This window comes from Ammospiza caudacuta, chromosome 11, assembly GCF_027887145.1.
Source record: "Ammospiza caudacuta isolate bAmmCau1 chromosome 11, bAmmCau1.pri, whole genome shotgun sequence".
Lineage (NCBI taxonomy): Eukaryota > Metazoa > Chordata > Aves > Passeriformes > Passerellidae > Ammospiza > Ammospiza caudacuta.
Window position 1 is genome coordinate 13,584,763 of NC_080603.1, and position 15,605 is coordinate 13,600,367.

The 15,605-nt window shown below is 41.8% G+C and overlaps 1 protein-coding gene across 1 annotated transcript in view; it reads right to left on the reverse strand.

Annotated features, from left to right (window-relative positions):
• Positions 1–13,222: 13,222 nt before the first annotated feature.
• SLC9A9 (solute carrier family 9 member A9) overlaps positions 13,223–15,605 on the reverse strand; it is a 174,276-nt gene continuing 171,893 nt past the window's right edge. The window contains exons 15-16 of the mRNA XM_058812182.1: positions 15,387–15,492; positions 13,223–14,881 (exon numbers count right to left, since the gene is read on the reverse strand). Coding sequence (XP_058668165.1) covers positions 14,663–14,881; positions 15,387–15,492 — 325 coding nt within the window. The 3' untranslated portion in view covers positions 13,223–14,662. The remainder of the gene's footprint in view (positions 14,882–15,386; positions 15,493–15,605) is intronic.

Sequence of the window (15,605 nt, forward strand, 5' to 3'; positions counted from 1 at the left end):
TGGGGAGCAGGAGGGATTTATGGCTGAGAAGTGAAGGGTTTAGAAGTCAGCCACAATTCTTCTAATCACAGCCACTGAACTGACTTTAATTAGAGAGTATTTGGTGTGTTGTTGGCAAGCTTTCCATCTATCATAAACAAAGACACTAAACTAACAGAAATACTTGCCAGCCCCTTACCTCCTACATGAAAACATTGAAAAGGCAAGTGGCAGAGACTCATCTGATAAAGAATTATTACTGGCAGGGATGGGAGAGCACCTATTGATCTGCTTCTTGTAGGCATGTCTATAGCTCAGATGGCTGTGTTAAGATGAAATAGCAGGTAGAGATATGAGGCTTAGTATCAGAAAGAAGGAATCTGCCTGCAATAATTATATGCATGGACAAAGAAGCTTTTAAAGCAAATCAAAGTGAAGCTTGGTCCAAATTCAACTCTATACTCTACTGAGGGCAGTAGTGTTACACCAAGGATGGATTTGTCTTTTAGGCCTTCACAAAGGGGAGGTTTTTGAGGCTGGTTAAAAGAATTGCCAATACAGTGGGTCTCAGGAGGAGGCATTCAGAGCAGTAAAAGCCCTGGCCTTTTTTTGCCAGGCAAGTACTGCAGCAGTGCAAATAGCTCTGTGTTCCCCTCAGTGCCACAGGGAGGGATCCTCCTTTTTGTGAAAGGGAAAGGCAGTGATGAGAGAGAGAGATGGCAGCCTACCTGCCTATAGCAGTAGTCATTAACATGAGAGGAAATAATCAGCCCTTTGTCTGGAGAGGTGGAAACAGCCAGCAGCCTTGCTGAACAAATGAATATGTTCAGTCAGGTTATGCACATTTCTGCTGGGGCAGGAAAAGGAAGCAGTTGTAAAGCAATTGCAAAGCTCATGTGGTAGTGCTATTCTGGTTTTTTTTGTGGTTCATAGTGCTTTCAACTCTGGCTTCTTTGTCCACAGCTAAAGAAAAGCAGTGCTGGACATCCCCAGACAAACAGCCTTCCAAAAAATGACTGTAAAATGATTTTGTTGATTCAGTGAGTGGTGATGTTTTTTTGTAATGACTCAGTCCTGTAGCACTAGGAGGCCAGGGGATACTGGTATCTGTCATTTATCTCAAGACTAATAATGAGCTCTTGATAACTTCTGACAGGGAAGGCGCCTGCTCATCTTTCTGAGAAAATGTAAGAGATGTATTCATGTGGAGAGTCAGCTGCTTCAGAAAGACAAAATAGGTTGTTCTAAATGAAATTTTTTGTCCATTGCTTGACACATGCCTGTAAAGGTGTAAGGGCTGAAAGTACCACTTCTCTGCTTAAAATTTTCACTCTAAAAAGTGGAAGTGAAGAGAAAGGCTTTCCTTGGCTCATGCTCCAGTCTCTTTCCCAGCTGAGGTGAACTTGGCTTGGGCTGTTTAAAAGAGCAGAAAAAGTAAACTCATTTTCTGGGAGAACATTAAAATCTTCAAGTTTCTGAAGGGTGTAAATGCCAAGAAGAAGGAGGCTTCATTTCCATAATGATGAGCAACATGCTGGGAGCAACAGATTGAAATTAAGGGAAAAAAAATTTAGCCTCTATATCATGAAATATTGTCTTTCAATGGAGCCTATGTGCCACTGGCACATTCTGAGGAAGAGGCAGACCATGCCATTATCTGGCTCTTTTAAAAGTGGGAAAGCTGGAGCACTGATGCCCTGCTCCTGGCAGTAGCTGGTGTGGTATGATGGTCTGAGACCAGCATGTTCAGTGAGTCTGAGGTGATCATTGTGTTTGTGCCTCGTGCCTTGTGCTGGCAGGTGTGGCAGAGATTTGGGTCACTGCCATGCTCCCCAGCAGGAGGGATGCAGTGCTTTCCAAGCTTTGGGCATGTGTAGGCACTATGGCTTCAGATCTAAGAAACAGCCTGAAAAACTAATTGTGAAATAATTTATTTTCAATATGTTATATGTTTAAGTATATATTAAATATATTTTACGTTCCCTTTTGGCACTGGAGAACTGGAGTACCTAGAGGAGATCAGGAGACTGGCACAGGTGACCATGTGCGCAGGCTTGTGGCAGAGAGAAGGAGACAGATGAAGGAAAGAGTCAAAACCAGAGTTGGGATAAAATACTCAAACTGTAATTCCCAGCCTTTCTGAACTTGAGGCAGAGATCCTTTAGGCCTTGGCTTCTGGCTAGGGTCTGTCCACTTCCAGAACTGGTAGCACAAAGCTCGTTCCTCTCAAAGTGTGACTGTTGTCTAGTGTGGAGAGTCTTTGCAAGAGAAACAAGAAGTAGGCTTTGCAATCTGCTCCCACCAGATGGGTCAGTTTCTGTGTTCAGCCTCAGCTCTCTGCTGCTCTGAATGTAAACCCACCATAATTCTGTCCATCTGAACACACATTCCCCAGCCCATCTGCACTTGTCATACAACAGGGGCAAAGCAACAGAATTTTGTTGGAGTAAATGAGACCTCTCAGTTATCTAATGGCTGCTGATTTGCACAGAATTGCTTCCAGCAAGCACAATTTGTTGCTTTGTTGATTAAGGCTAGGTGAATTCAAGCTGTCAATTTCCTCCTTAATATTTTGAGTGGGATGGGGTTAGAAGGAAATTCAAGTCCCACAGAACCACCACTCCCCCCTCTGAAGGCCAGGAAACAGAGCAGGAATGCATTTTATGGCATGTCTTCTGTCATAATGGTTCAGCCAGCAAGAAAACATCAGTGGATAAACCCAGTCTCAGAAATGTTCTCCTTTAACTGCTCTAACATCCCAGCTGTGTAACAGCAGTGCCTAAGTCCCCTGTCCTACTCCTTGGAGCACTGACCTTGAGTTCATCTTCTGCTTCAGCAGAGAAGACGATTGCAAAGGCTCCCAGAGCTCTGCCTCCCCGTGCTGCAGCATGTCTGAGTTCAGCTGAGGGCAGGCACTGCTTCCCTGGGGCTGGGTTGCTTGGCAGCCCTGGCAAAGGAGGCCAGACACATGACATGTCACAGGCACAGTGACATGTGGCTGGCACGCCTGTCCTGGTAAACTTTCTAAGCTACAGTCTCCAAAATATGGTGAAGAGGAGGCTCTGTTTATGCATCTGATCCCCAGGTGCAAAGGCAGGTGTGCTTTAGGGTGAAAGGCAGACAGGGTATTTTTGGTGTTATCCCCTTTAAGTTCAAAGTTCAGCTCAAAGATCAGTGAAATTATTTTGATGTTTGCCTTCTGAGTTTTTAAATTTCTGAAGTCAAGCTGGTCCCCATCCATCAAAAAACCCTGTAAAATATAAAAATGCAAACCAGGTTCCTAGTCAGAAGGATATATTCTCTCAGAAAAACTAATTGGCAGTGCATTAGAGAAATTGGCTGCAGTGTTCAGATGTATGCACTATTCCATTCTTCAGGTTGCTGTAAAACCCACTTTAGGTATTTGAATTCAAGCCGCTGATGCAAGACAGGAAAAAGCATCACAGAAAGGGAAACATTGACAGGGCAATGGCCACTGTGCGTGGCAGGCCCCTTTCTTAACACAGGAATACTCCCTGCTGGAACTGAATCCTCAGGATGGAGTTTTTACACATGATGGCAAAGCTGAAGCTGGGCTAATGCACAGATTAGGATTTCTGCAGGCAGATCTGAAACTAAGATCCCACTGGGTCCCCATAACTTTCTCTTCTCTTAAGGTGACCCACACCTGTTTCGCTGACATCTGAGAATCAGGATGGTTAAAGTTGGGCATTGCAAGGGCTGTTGTGAGGGCTGCCAGCAGCGCCTGTGCCATCAGCACTGCAAATACAGTGGGAGGCATGAGGGAGCTGCCTGGGGCTCCCAGCTCTGGGCCTGGCAGGGTTTCCCAGGGCTGCAGCCTGTGAGTGCTGCTGCTCCTTGTGCAGCCCCCAGCCCTGGTGGCAGCCCTGTGCCTGCTCTGTGAGCCTTGGGATTGTCACTGTGACCTCCTCTGGCCTCCCTCAAACTGAGTAACACCTCAAGTTTTAAAGTGTCCTAATTGCACTGAATCATTTTAAAAAATGGGGTAAAAAAAGGAACGTGAAAGTGATACTTCTCAGTTACTTTTGTGCATGCAGCTTTCACTTGAGCAATAACAAATTAGATTTTGTGGGGGGAAAAAAAGAGGGACTTCTCTGTTGATTGGTTTGAAAGCGATATTTTTAGTTTGTCCAAGAGAAACTTTGAAGAAAATTAAAATGTTTTCTTCTAAACCTAGAAGTCCTGATTTTTATACTCACAGAAGTCATTTTACTGGGGAAACGATTCATATACTTTGTCTCTTCAAAAGAGTTTTTTTTTGGTAAACTTTGTTAGAACATTCTTTTCTTCCCCAGAGCTTAAAAAAACACCACACCAAAATAACTCTTAAACCCCAACTTTGCAAACCCAGAGAATGTGCCAAGTTCTCCCAAATATATGATTCCTATTGTATAGGTTTCCTTTTGACATGAAGATATGTGACACTTGAAAATATCCTTTTTCCCTGTAAGAGGATAAAATGAATGTTTGCCAAATGGACAGCTTATATAAATGACTTATTTTATTTTTTAATAGAAATCTGTCAGCTATGTGCAGCTGGGTGTTTAATTCATAGTGAATAATTTATGCAAGAAATTTCTCTTTTATGTATTCATAAACTGGAGTTAAGCCTGAAATTAAGATTATGTTAAAAAAAGAATTTGACAGATGCTTTTGCTCGTGATCATATTAATAGGCAGTTGTCCTTCCTCTAACTAGTGTGAGTTTCCTGGCTTTGTCATCATGTTCCCATTTAAACCTCTGGGGGTTTTGAGGGCTTGTCATGGAAAAAGATGATTGCTGTGGGATGGAGCTTATTTGGGTGAAGCTGACGGGGAGCCAGGGAAGACAGGAAGTGAGCTGGTTTGAGAGGGCTGGAGTTCATGTGATAAATGACATTCTTTACTACCCTGTCCCTGGCTGGAGCAGAGAGATACTTCTCCTTTCTTATCTGGGAGGCCCTGTGCATGTCCTGCATCCCCAGAGGGGCTGTGGCTGTAGTACTTGGGCTGGGAGCAGCCTAAACCCACTGTTAGCTAAGATTGAAAAACACATGTTGGTGTTTTTATGATGGTTAATCCTAGGGGGGATAGAAATTTCTTCTATCTGAAATATTTCCTTCCCTTCTGTACTAGAATAAAAGCCTGAGATTTCTTATGAGGACAATAACCATTATTGTTTCATAACTGAAGTATTTTAAGATTTGCTTGTGAATTTGGGTATAGTATATGGACAAATAACATCACTCTATATTAATTTTTAATGCATGAAATTAATAATAAATGGGCAAGATTTTAACCCAAAAAATCAAAATGATTAATGTTAGACTTCTGTTCTATGGAACCTTTAATGAAATCAGCACAATACTGTACAGTCTTTGATTTTGATGCAAAGGTGCTTTTTTGTTGCAAAACATCTGGGTGGTATGTGGCCAGTTCTACAGTAAGTGCCCTGCCAAAACAAGAGATAATTTAACTATGCCTGGGTCACTCTGACATAATCTGTGGACAGCACTGCAGTGGAACAGCAAAAGTATGATTGTCCAAGAAGAAATAACTGTGGAAAATAAACCGTCAGTGAATGCCAAGGGTTCTTTGACTTTGTCCTGTCAGCTCTTGCACTGACTCTGCCAGTTTTCAGCACTGCTGAGACAAGAAAGAATGTTCTGTCTACAGAGGGGGACAAAAAGGGACATGGCTGGTTCTGAGGGCAGGAGGGTTTATGGCTGCCTTCAGAGGGCTGACCCTTCTCTTCCTGCACACACAGCACTTTTCCTGGCTCTTGGGGCAGAGCTGGCCCCTCTGTGGGTGACAGGCAGGAGAAGCAGGCCTGTGGAGGAGGACAGTTTGCCATCTTCAGGGAAGCATCAGCACAACACTGACAGCAGATACTGAGGACAAGTGCTGGGAATAAGGGATTTGTTTCTCCAGCCTCCAGGGGTGGTGGCTTCTTGTCAAACCAGTTCACCTGGGAGTCAAGTGTGGAAATGTGAGTCCCTGCAGGAGGAGAGTGGGAAGGGTGCATTTCTTGTCTGCCTGGAATGGCTGCTGTCCATGCAGGTGAGGGCAGGCTCCTGCTTCCTTGGGAGCTTGTGGAGCATCCTTTGAGGGTCCTTCACAGAGGTCTGCTTAGGGAAGCTCCAATGCCTCATCCCCAGCAGGTAGGCAACTGATACCTGTAATGTCTGGAAAACTGGGGCAGAGTTTGCTGAGGCATCATTTGTCAAGTAGGTGGAAATAGGTTGAAAAGTCAGGGATAAGGGCTGGAAGATGTGCTTTAAGGAAAGTAGAGATTCATGGATTGCCTTCATTGGACTGTGGTTTGAAGGCATTTAAAAAATGTTGTAGCTGTAACTTAGCTTGCTAATTATTCAGAGATTTTAAGTTCTAGGTAATAAAAAAAATCTCTGAGAACTGTGTGATGACAGGTGATGTATTAGTGAAATTGGCCAGTTTAATTAGAAAATCCTTTAAGTCATCTTAGTTTCAAAGAGTTTGGGTCTCTGCTTCATAGTATGAAGATGTATGATGGTGAATTCACATAAACCAGGGAATTCTTTCTCTGTGGCAAAAAGTGAAAGCATTCAATCTTCAATCCTTAATTTATGCCTGAAGGAGAAACCTCAGAGATGTTATGAGTTATTTTCCCTGTATGCAGTATATTCCAGTATAAACTGCCGAGCTCATCTGTGTTTGTAGCTGCTTGTGAAGTGTATTTTCTTCATGTTTTCAGGATTTGGAAGAACAGATGGTGAAAGCTCTTCTAAATAAACCGAGTCCCAACCAAAGCTCTCTACATGCATAAATCCTGGATGCTAAAACCACAAAGAATGCAGGAACTTGGGGCACTGGTTCATGCAAACAACCTCTTATCTTCCCTGGCCTTGCACTATTGGGTCCTGAAGTTATACATTGTTGTATAGAAGTTTCAGAAAAAATCCCCATCAACCAAGGCTGTTCTGACCATGAGGCCAAATCATACAGAAGGCATATGCTGGAGCAGCCAAGGGAAAATAAGCTGCAGCACACTGGGCTTTCACAGAAATTGTGGCTCTACTGAGAATTCATGCAGGCTGTTTTACACCACCTTGGCTGGGAGGCTGGACAAAAGATGAGGTCATCATTCCTCAGGCTTAGTCTGGTCCACTCCAGGTAGCTTTCAAAAAAGAAAAAGGAAATAAAACAAACCTCAAACCAAATCCAGCACCAATGGTCTGAAGGGGGTCAGTCCTGTTTCAGTTGCTAATTTATTCCTTTCACAGAAGCTGAATCACCCTGTGATAAAATCAGTTTCATTCCTGGAATAGGGAGTTTATTGTGCCAATCAAAATAAGGTGTGTTTTATGCTGTATTTTTGTCTTGGAGGCTCTGCTGGGAGCAGTGTGTGTTTTGGCACTTCTATGGGCTAATTTCAGTGTGACTTTAGGGCTGTAATAGGTTTCAGCGTGAGTTCTTTAGTATTCATCACTTGCAAAATTTTATTATTGCACACTAAGGGTGTCACTGCTTGTTCATTGAGGGTATTACATGAACAGAAAGGAATATTACAAATTACTTTTATAGCTGTATGTACAGAAGGTGGAGATTTCTGTGAAGTAGCCATAAGAATTCTATTCCTTGTGAAATTCAGCTGGAACACCTGCCTTTGGTTACAAACATGTGCCAATAGTGCTCCTTAGGTGTATGTGGGGTTTTTTAGGTGGAAGTTAATTTTTGGCAACTGTGGTTTACAGTTATCCTCCCAGAGCACCTGAACTACACTAAGAATTGGAGAATGTGCATCCATGTACCTTTTTACTGAAATTCTCTTCCAGTGTTTGAAAATCTCAGTTCAGGGATAGACCATTGCAGTTTTCCTGTGAACCAGGTCAGTGTGAAACCCTCTCAGATGATGGCATATAGGGGAGCTCATGCAGAGGGGGAGGATGCTCATTCTGAGCCAAATATAGGGAGTTTGAGGGCTCCTAACAGATCTCCATTACTGGTGTTTAGGCCTTCAAATAACAGGTGGTTGCAGACAGATTCTTGCTGTAAACAAAACAGTTAAGAAATAGAACAGCATTTTCTTATTTTTTCTGCATGGGCCTGATGGTTCATTCAGCAGAAACTGGAGTACTTGTCTCAAGTGTCCACTTCACATTAGCTTTCATCAGAAAAGGTGCTCCAGTCACTTCTCTAATCAGCAGTGGCAGCAGTACTCTGAGTACCAGCAGGAAAACGTGCCTGGACCGTGAAAGAGCAGGAGAGCAGCACCACATTCCTGCTCTGCCAGCTGGAAATGTCTGCTTGGTTTGCTGCAGCTCGACGTGAGCTCTCTCACGGCTAAGGGATTGTCCCTCCTGGAGCTGCCCAGGCTGTGGCAATCTGTGCAAATGGCAAAGAGGGTTTGGATTTAGGCTGTGTGTTGGGGCTCTCGCCTGTGTGCCAGCCTCTCCTGGGGCAGTGCAATCCTGTGTGCCCAAGCCAGGGAAGGCCCATCCTCACTGTGAGACAGAACCATGCAGGCAGAGTGCTCTTATGATGGTGCTGCCTGGCACTGGAAATTTCCTGTCAGCCTCACTGAGAATGGCTCCGCAGCTTTTCTTAAGGGTTTTTCCTCCTCTTGGTTCCTCTAGTTAAAAATACATGAGCTCTTGCTCTCAGCATCTGCAGTGATAGAGAAGTGCCTAAAGGATATTGCAATGTGTTTGAGACCCTGGTTTTCAGCACAATCACCACTTGGGGTAGAAGTTATATGTAGTTCATGCAATCCTGTATCATATTAGTTTCTTTTTGAAGAACTGTTTAAAATTGTGCTGGGTGTGGATATCATGCAGAGGGAGAATAGGACTTCATAATTCTGTTAGCTCAAGGGATGGGAAAAGTAATGTTTTCATCTTCTAGATAAACTAGAGAAGGTGTAAGACACAACTGGGTGAAGAGAATGAATTGCTAGTGAAGGAGGCAGAGATGAAATAAGAGGGCTGAAGAACTTATATCTTCAGTCATTTTTCCTTCTGCAAATATAAGGCTTGTGTTGTTTTTATTGCTTTCCAACAGTGCTGTTGGAGGATTGGCCTTTCAGCTTTGGTCCCTTTTCTTAATTTTCTTTAAGTTTGGTCAATTTTCAGCTGGTGGCTGTTCCTGCCTTTAAGTCTGTGGAATACCTAAGGTTTGCAATATAGTAGTGTCAGGGCTATCTATGGCTCAGTTTTAGGAGTGTTCTTTGAGATAATCCTTAGTTTCTGCTTAATTTGGGTTTTAGCCTGCAGTTGCTATGAATATCTTTCTGATCTTTTTCAATTTCAGTCTTCTTGGCACTGATTCTTTTCACCCTTCCTCCCCTTTTCCTTACTTCATAATTCATTTTTTTGTGTAGTTTTCTCTTTTATATTTTCATTTCCAGTCAGGCATACATTCTAAAGTTACTTTACCTCTGGTATAAGAAATCTCATTATGCTTATGGGATATTATCCTATTTCAATTCACTTATATATAACTTGTCCTAGACTTACATGATATCTAATATCATGGCAGAAGATTTTCTTTCAGTGTTTAGCTTGTTTGGGTGCAGGCTCCATCTAGTCTCATGTCCTTATTCAGTAAAGTACTCATACTTTTTTTAATGTCCATCTGCTTTTGTTGTAGCACACCAGAAGCAGACAGCTTTGTGGTAAATAATGGTGTAGAACAGTAGCTGGAAAATGCTCCTGGATATTGTCTACTGCTTCCTGCACCAGAATTTCAAGCTCTGCTGGGTTCTCAGAAGGATGATGTTAATTTGATGTGCTCAGATTTGGGAGCCTCTGAGGTCTGAAACAATATTTGTTCTTCCATACCTCAGATATGATATTTGTAGGGTAATAATGTTGACCAGTAACACTGAATTAGTTGGGGGAAAATGCAGCTTCTGCTCTGACACTGGTGGGGGGAAAAAGAGGTTTATTTGTAAGCAGAATCATTCCTGTTGCACATTGTGCAGCAGAGTTCCTGCAGCCCTTGCAGCCTCCCCTGGGGTGTGGAGGGAGCAGTGCCCAGAGCCAGGGGGCTGCTGTGGGCGGGAGCCAGTGTGATTGTGTACAGTGGGAAAGCTGGAAGGATTGCAATCCCAGTTTTCTACTTGGAAACATGAAGCCTGGGGGTTTTTCCTGTGTAATTCCATGGAAGTGTGAGGTGGTCTTGGCTGGAGGCTGTTCTAGCACTGCTGGGCCCATGCAGAGCCAAAGCTGGAGATGGACACCTGACACAGCATGGGGTAACTACAGCAAAGTCCCTTTTTCACAGAGGAAAGGCAAACCTGGGCCATAGATTGGCACCATGGGGCTGACTGAAATAGTTTCGCATTTTTAAAGATGTGCCAGGTTGTTTAGCAGGCAATTTTAAGACTGGAAGTGTGACTTGCACCATGAGGCTCTTGAAGGAATTTCACCTGGCTGATGCCCATTATTGCACTAGGCTGCCCTACTAGTTTAATCACTTAAAAGGCATGAATAAAGGGAGGGGTAATTACTATAGTGGCAAAGTTTTCTTTTGTGTTGTTCAGAAACTTGCACTCTGCGATGTGATCATGATGTAAAATTGTATAGGTTACCAAGAGCAAAAACCCCAAAACACCAATAAACCAGTATTCAAGGAAACATGTTTTGTCTAACTCTCCTGAACAGTAATATCTACCACAAAAACTAAGTGCTGAGCCCAAGGAAGGGTGAGGTTTCATCATCTGAAAACGGATAGGTTATGGGACCAAGGCTGTGAGATAAATTAATATTTGCTTAGAAAATTTGGGTCAACTGGAGAATTTTCAAGTTCTGAAATACAGTTTCTAAAATAATTTTGAAAAGTCCTTTACAGTTCACTATGCAGAACTCATGTCTGCTGGGATTATATTGCCAGAGATGAGCTTCCTTGTATTAAGTTATTTAAAATGCTCAGAAGTGCTTTGCTTTAAGATGCCAATAAAGGCTATTTTCTACTTTGCTAGAAGGAAGTAGGGGAAAACCAATTTTGTCTTTACAAGTATAGAATCACAAAACATACTGAGTTGGAAGTAGTATTTTCTAATCTCTGCAGTGGTTTTCAGGATGTTGTCTTGGTTCTCTGAAGTTTATAGTCAATATTTGTATCCTAGGAATTCCCAATCTCTGTGAAAACAAAGAATTTCAAAAGCACACATGCAGTGCTCATGTGCCTCTAAAATACAGATCTGAATATTGCTGCATTTGTGTTGTACCCAAACAGACACAGCACTCAGGGTGTTACAGGGCTCACATTTCCTGATGGCTGATAGCAAAATACAGAGGAAGAAAAGAAAGAGACCAGCTCAGTAAGGCACTTGAATAAATTGCCAGGTGAAAAAGTTGTGAGCTGCTCTCGGGGCTGCAATTAGTTTCCTGGCTGAGGTTATACGCAGGGTTCATCAGTTTGGAGATAGCCTTTATGTCCTTACTATTGAGAAGTTTAAGTTTTGAACACAGTACCATGAGTGTTGACTTCCAATGGTCCCTGTTTCCAGTGAGGTTACCAAATATTGCACTTCTCTGTGAAAGTTATCATAGCGATCTGATATTTTCAGTGGAGTGTCTTTTTGGACTGGCTCTGCTGTGTAGCCAGGATTTTTTCCACTGCTTTCAAACTTAGCAAAATGCTCTTCACAGTTCTGTATAAAATGCTAGTTATTACTTTTGAAGCTTGAAAGGTTTAGTAGTATTCCAGATTTCCACCTTGCCTCACATTTTGGCCTTCATTCTGAATAGGTAGTTACTACATTTTTGACAATATATATTGTGTTTCATTTTCCAGGCAGTGTTTTATTAGATTAAGTCAGAAGGAATAGCTTCACATTTATGAGTGACTTGCATATTCAGTCAAACACTGTGTGATATTGAGTAGTCTAAATCTCCAGTGTATAAACTGTAAATTACATTAAAGACCTCTCTTAACATTGTTTAAACAGTCATGCAGAATTACTAGTTGTCAGTAATTTTTTCTTGAATACAAATATGTCATTTATTCTAATGTTGTAACTCTCTTGAGCTGTGTGTCACGAAAAGAGTATCTTAAAATAGGGAAATGGTGAGTGTAATGGACAATTGAGATTCTTATTGCCATTCAGCAGAAGCTTCAGGTTTGCTTGCAGCTCATATTGCTAATTTTCCTAAAAGCCAATGATACTTTGGTTGCTGAGCATGATCCCAGATGATAAATGCCCTTCCTGCTGGGACCACTGATTCAGCCTCTTTGGTAGTCTTAGCATAAAAATCTGACCTGTGAAATGTGAAGTATGGCTTGTCTGTCATAAGGGATGACTTTCTCTACCAAGTAAAGTAGCCCTTGAAGGCATAGGGCTGGAACAGTGTGAAAAGTATTTGTTGCAGACTTTTTTTATAAACAGAGAATTTCAGACCCCAGAGCTCTCCATTTATCATTGTACAAATGTGAGAAACCTGGACATAGGCACAATAAATAAATCCATCAGTAAGCCCTTGTACAGTATGCTGCAGGATGCATTTCAGAGTAGAATCTAAGAGCAGAATTATTGAAGAACTTGTCATTTCCAGTTCATGTTTTTCAGTTGTGAAAAACAGCTTTGCATCTTTGTTATGCTACAGCACTTTACTGAGTTCCAGTATAATCTAAGGACTGGAATCCAAGAAGCTTGGTAAGCCTGGTGGCACACCTCAGTACTTCCAGAGGCTGAAACCAGAAACTGGCTGCTGAAGTCAGGGTGGTGTTAGTCCCTACCCCAAGAGCTTCTTGCTAGGTTGCCACATTTTCAGCTCACTCCAGTGTGTGCCTGCTTCTCCTTCCTCTGTTCTCTGCTGTCTCCCAGTACCTGGTGACAGAACCTTCCCTCCTTACCCATTCTTCATCCCTTCTTGCAAGCTGCTGCATGTCTTTTCCCAGCCCGGGCAGCTAAACAAAGGAAAGCATGGAGTTGGAAATTCAATAGTTCTAAGAACTTATCTTGAATAAGTTAAGTGAATAAGTTAATGCTTGAATATTATTTGTTTTAAACCACATGAGGATTAAGGCCCTTTGAAGATCCTTGATTAGAATTTAGGAAAAATGAAATGCCAGTTTAAGCTTCTGATTTTTTGTAACAGCACACACAACTCCATTGTGTTCCAATTTATGATTTAAATGGTTGTTCTAGAGTCACATATAGCCAGAAACTAATTACACTGGAAAAGAATGACTAAAAATTGATTATATTTGTATTTTAGATTTTATTTGTGGCAAAATTAAGACCTATTCATCTTTAGGACTTATCAATAGAGACAGTTTGATTTTTTTTTTTCTAGATAAATTTCTTCTTGCCTGGTATCTTTGTATACTAAGGATGATCTTCCTTAAAAGATTTTTCTTTAGTTTCCTTAAAAACTCTTGATGTTTTGACTTTCTTAGTAGGAACATCATCATGCATAGTTGAAACTTGTGCTGTGACAAAAGGCACATGCTCTAACAACAGAAGCCTGGCTCTGTCCCTGGTTTTGCACTGCTTAGCTCTGCTGTGTGCCAAAGCTATCTGTACTAATGCCTTACAGTGTTTGACAGCCAGCTGTATGTATGGCTGAGCAGTTGGTTATCCATTTACTGTCTTTATGCAGAACAATGAACACTTTGATACCTGTCTCTTGTGTGGTGTGTGGCTTTTTCCCTCCCCTCTTTTGTTTCTAACCACCACAGTCCTCATTTCTAGCATAACATTGAGTGCCCAGCATAAGAAGAGAGAAAGACAAATTTATCCTTGGAGCAGACAGTCTGAAGATATAATTGTTTTGCAGAAATATTTGATTAGAAACAACTCTCCTTAAACAGTAAAAACCAGAAACATTTTGGTTCTTAAATCAAAGTGTATGTTTAGAATTATCTTTCAAAACAAAAAACCCTTTTCCCCCATTTAAGCTTTGCATGTTGCCAAGCTGTAAGGACAAATGCCTTTTGGTATTACTACTGGCTTTAAACAGTGGTTGTGCCAATTCAGTGCTGCCATGAAGGGTGTTTGTTGCTGATTTCATACACCTCCATGTCTCCTACTATCAGTGTTCAGTTTGTGGCAGCGCAGAGAAACCCTCTGTGGACCAGGCTATAAGGTGCATTTAGAAAGAAAATATTTGGCTGGATGTCAGGACAAGTCTATACCATGGGCATGAGGTTTTATCTATGAAGACTGAGGTGCTGCAAAGCATGTTTTAAGCATTTTCACATCATGCACTCCTTGGACAAGGAATCTTCTGCTTTTTCCTTATAAAAGTAATAGCTACTGAGTAGTTATGTGTGGATCTTGTCAGGACCAGCTGTAGAAAAGAGCTGTCATCATGTGAGCATGAACGTTAGGAAGCTGCTTCTCTCTATTCCAGCTTACTGAAGACTCCAAGCAATATTCCAAGGCCTGTGTACATGTGAGTGGCAGATACAGCCAAGTGCTGAGACAAAACATTACTGCAATGGGTTTACAGTGGGCTGGTACTGCCCGATGCCTTTATCCTAAAAACTGATACAGTCATAAAACCTGCATATGGTTGTAAATATATGGATATGATAGCAAACTCCTTTCCTGGGAGGAGCAGGCAGTTAGTTGCTGAAATCTAAATTTTTTTTTTATTTTTGTGCTTAGTACACTTTTTTCCTGACTTCTTGTTTACATAACAGGATCTCTTGTTTCATTGTTTTCATCTTCTTTCTTGTGATTAACATTACACTGCTCATGCCAATGAATTCTGGGGTTGACCTGCAGTGTGTTGAAGCTGGAGTTTGTATCCTCCTAATCCTAGGTCTCCTTCCTGAATATCTTCCTTGCCTGTAGCCTGGGTGGAGGCTGTGCTGTCCTGTGCTGGCACTGCTATGTGAGCAGATGATTCATAGTTTTCAGTTAATTCATCATTATTGATGATATAAACTGTGTCTCCATCCTTCAGTTGGTCCTGTATTGAAACAAAGAAAAAGATCTGTGGAAGAGAGGCTCTTGAGAGAGAGTTTTGTTAAAGCTTAAATGAACAAGAACTCTGATGCAATTTCACTTTCATTTTGTTTCATTACATGCTTATTTTCTCAGGTGTTCATTTACCATCTTATTGATTAAAGCCAATAGTTGCTTACCATGTTCTGCTCTCAAGCAGTGTTGAGAAACATAACCTACCCTTCAGATGTGTTAGATAATTTCAGTGCTTAAACATTGCTGATGGGTAGCCAATACTTTCAGCATCTGGATGAATTATTTAGAATATATCACTCACATTTGAAACTCACAGTATTTAGTGGCCATCCGTGAAAATGTACCTTGTTGTCTTCTTCACAACTGAAGAAATGGTGTAGTGCTTAGCATTAAAAGTGAAAAGTTTTAGAGAGGGGACTGTACTGAAGTGATCAATGCAAAGTGGCAGGTTTTGGCCAACACCTTGAAGACAATGAACCAAGCTGGGTACTTACCCCGTATGCCCTGGGGCTGGTCAGAATCCTGGCCACAGGGTTGCACCATTCAGGCAATGTCGATGTGAGAGGCGGCCCGGTGTGGGTTAGGAGAGGCTTTAGATATCTGTGAGGTTTGTTAAAGGATATTTGCAATAGGCACAATGGTGGCAACATGCTGCTCTATTACACTAAGAAATTTAATTGTAAAGCACAAAAAAAATCTAACTAAACAGTAGT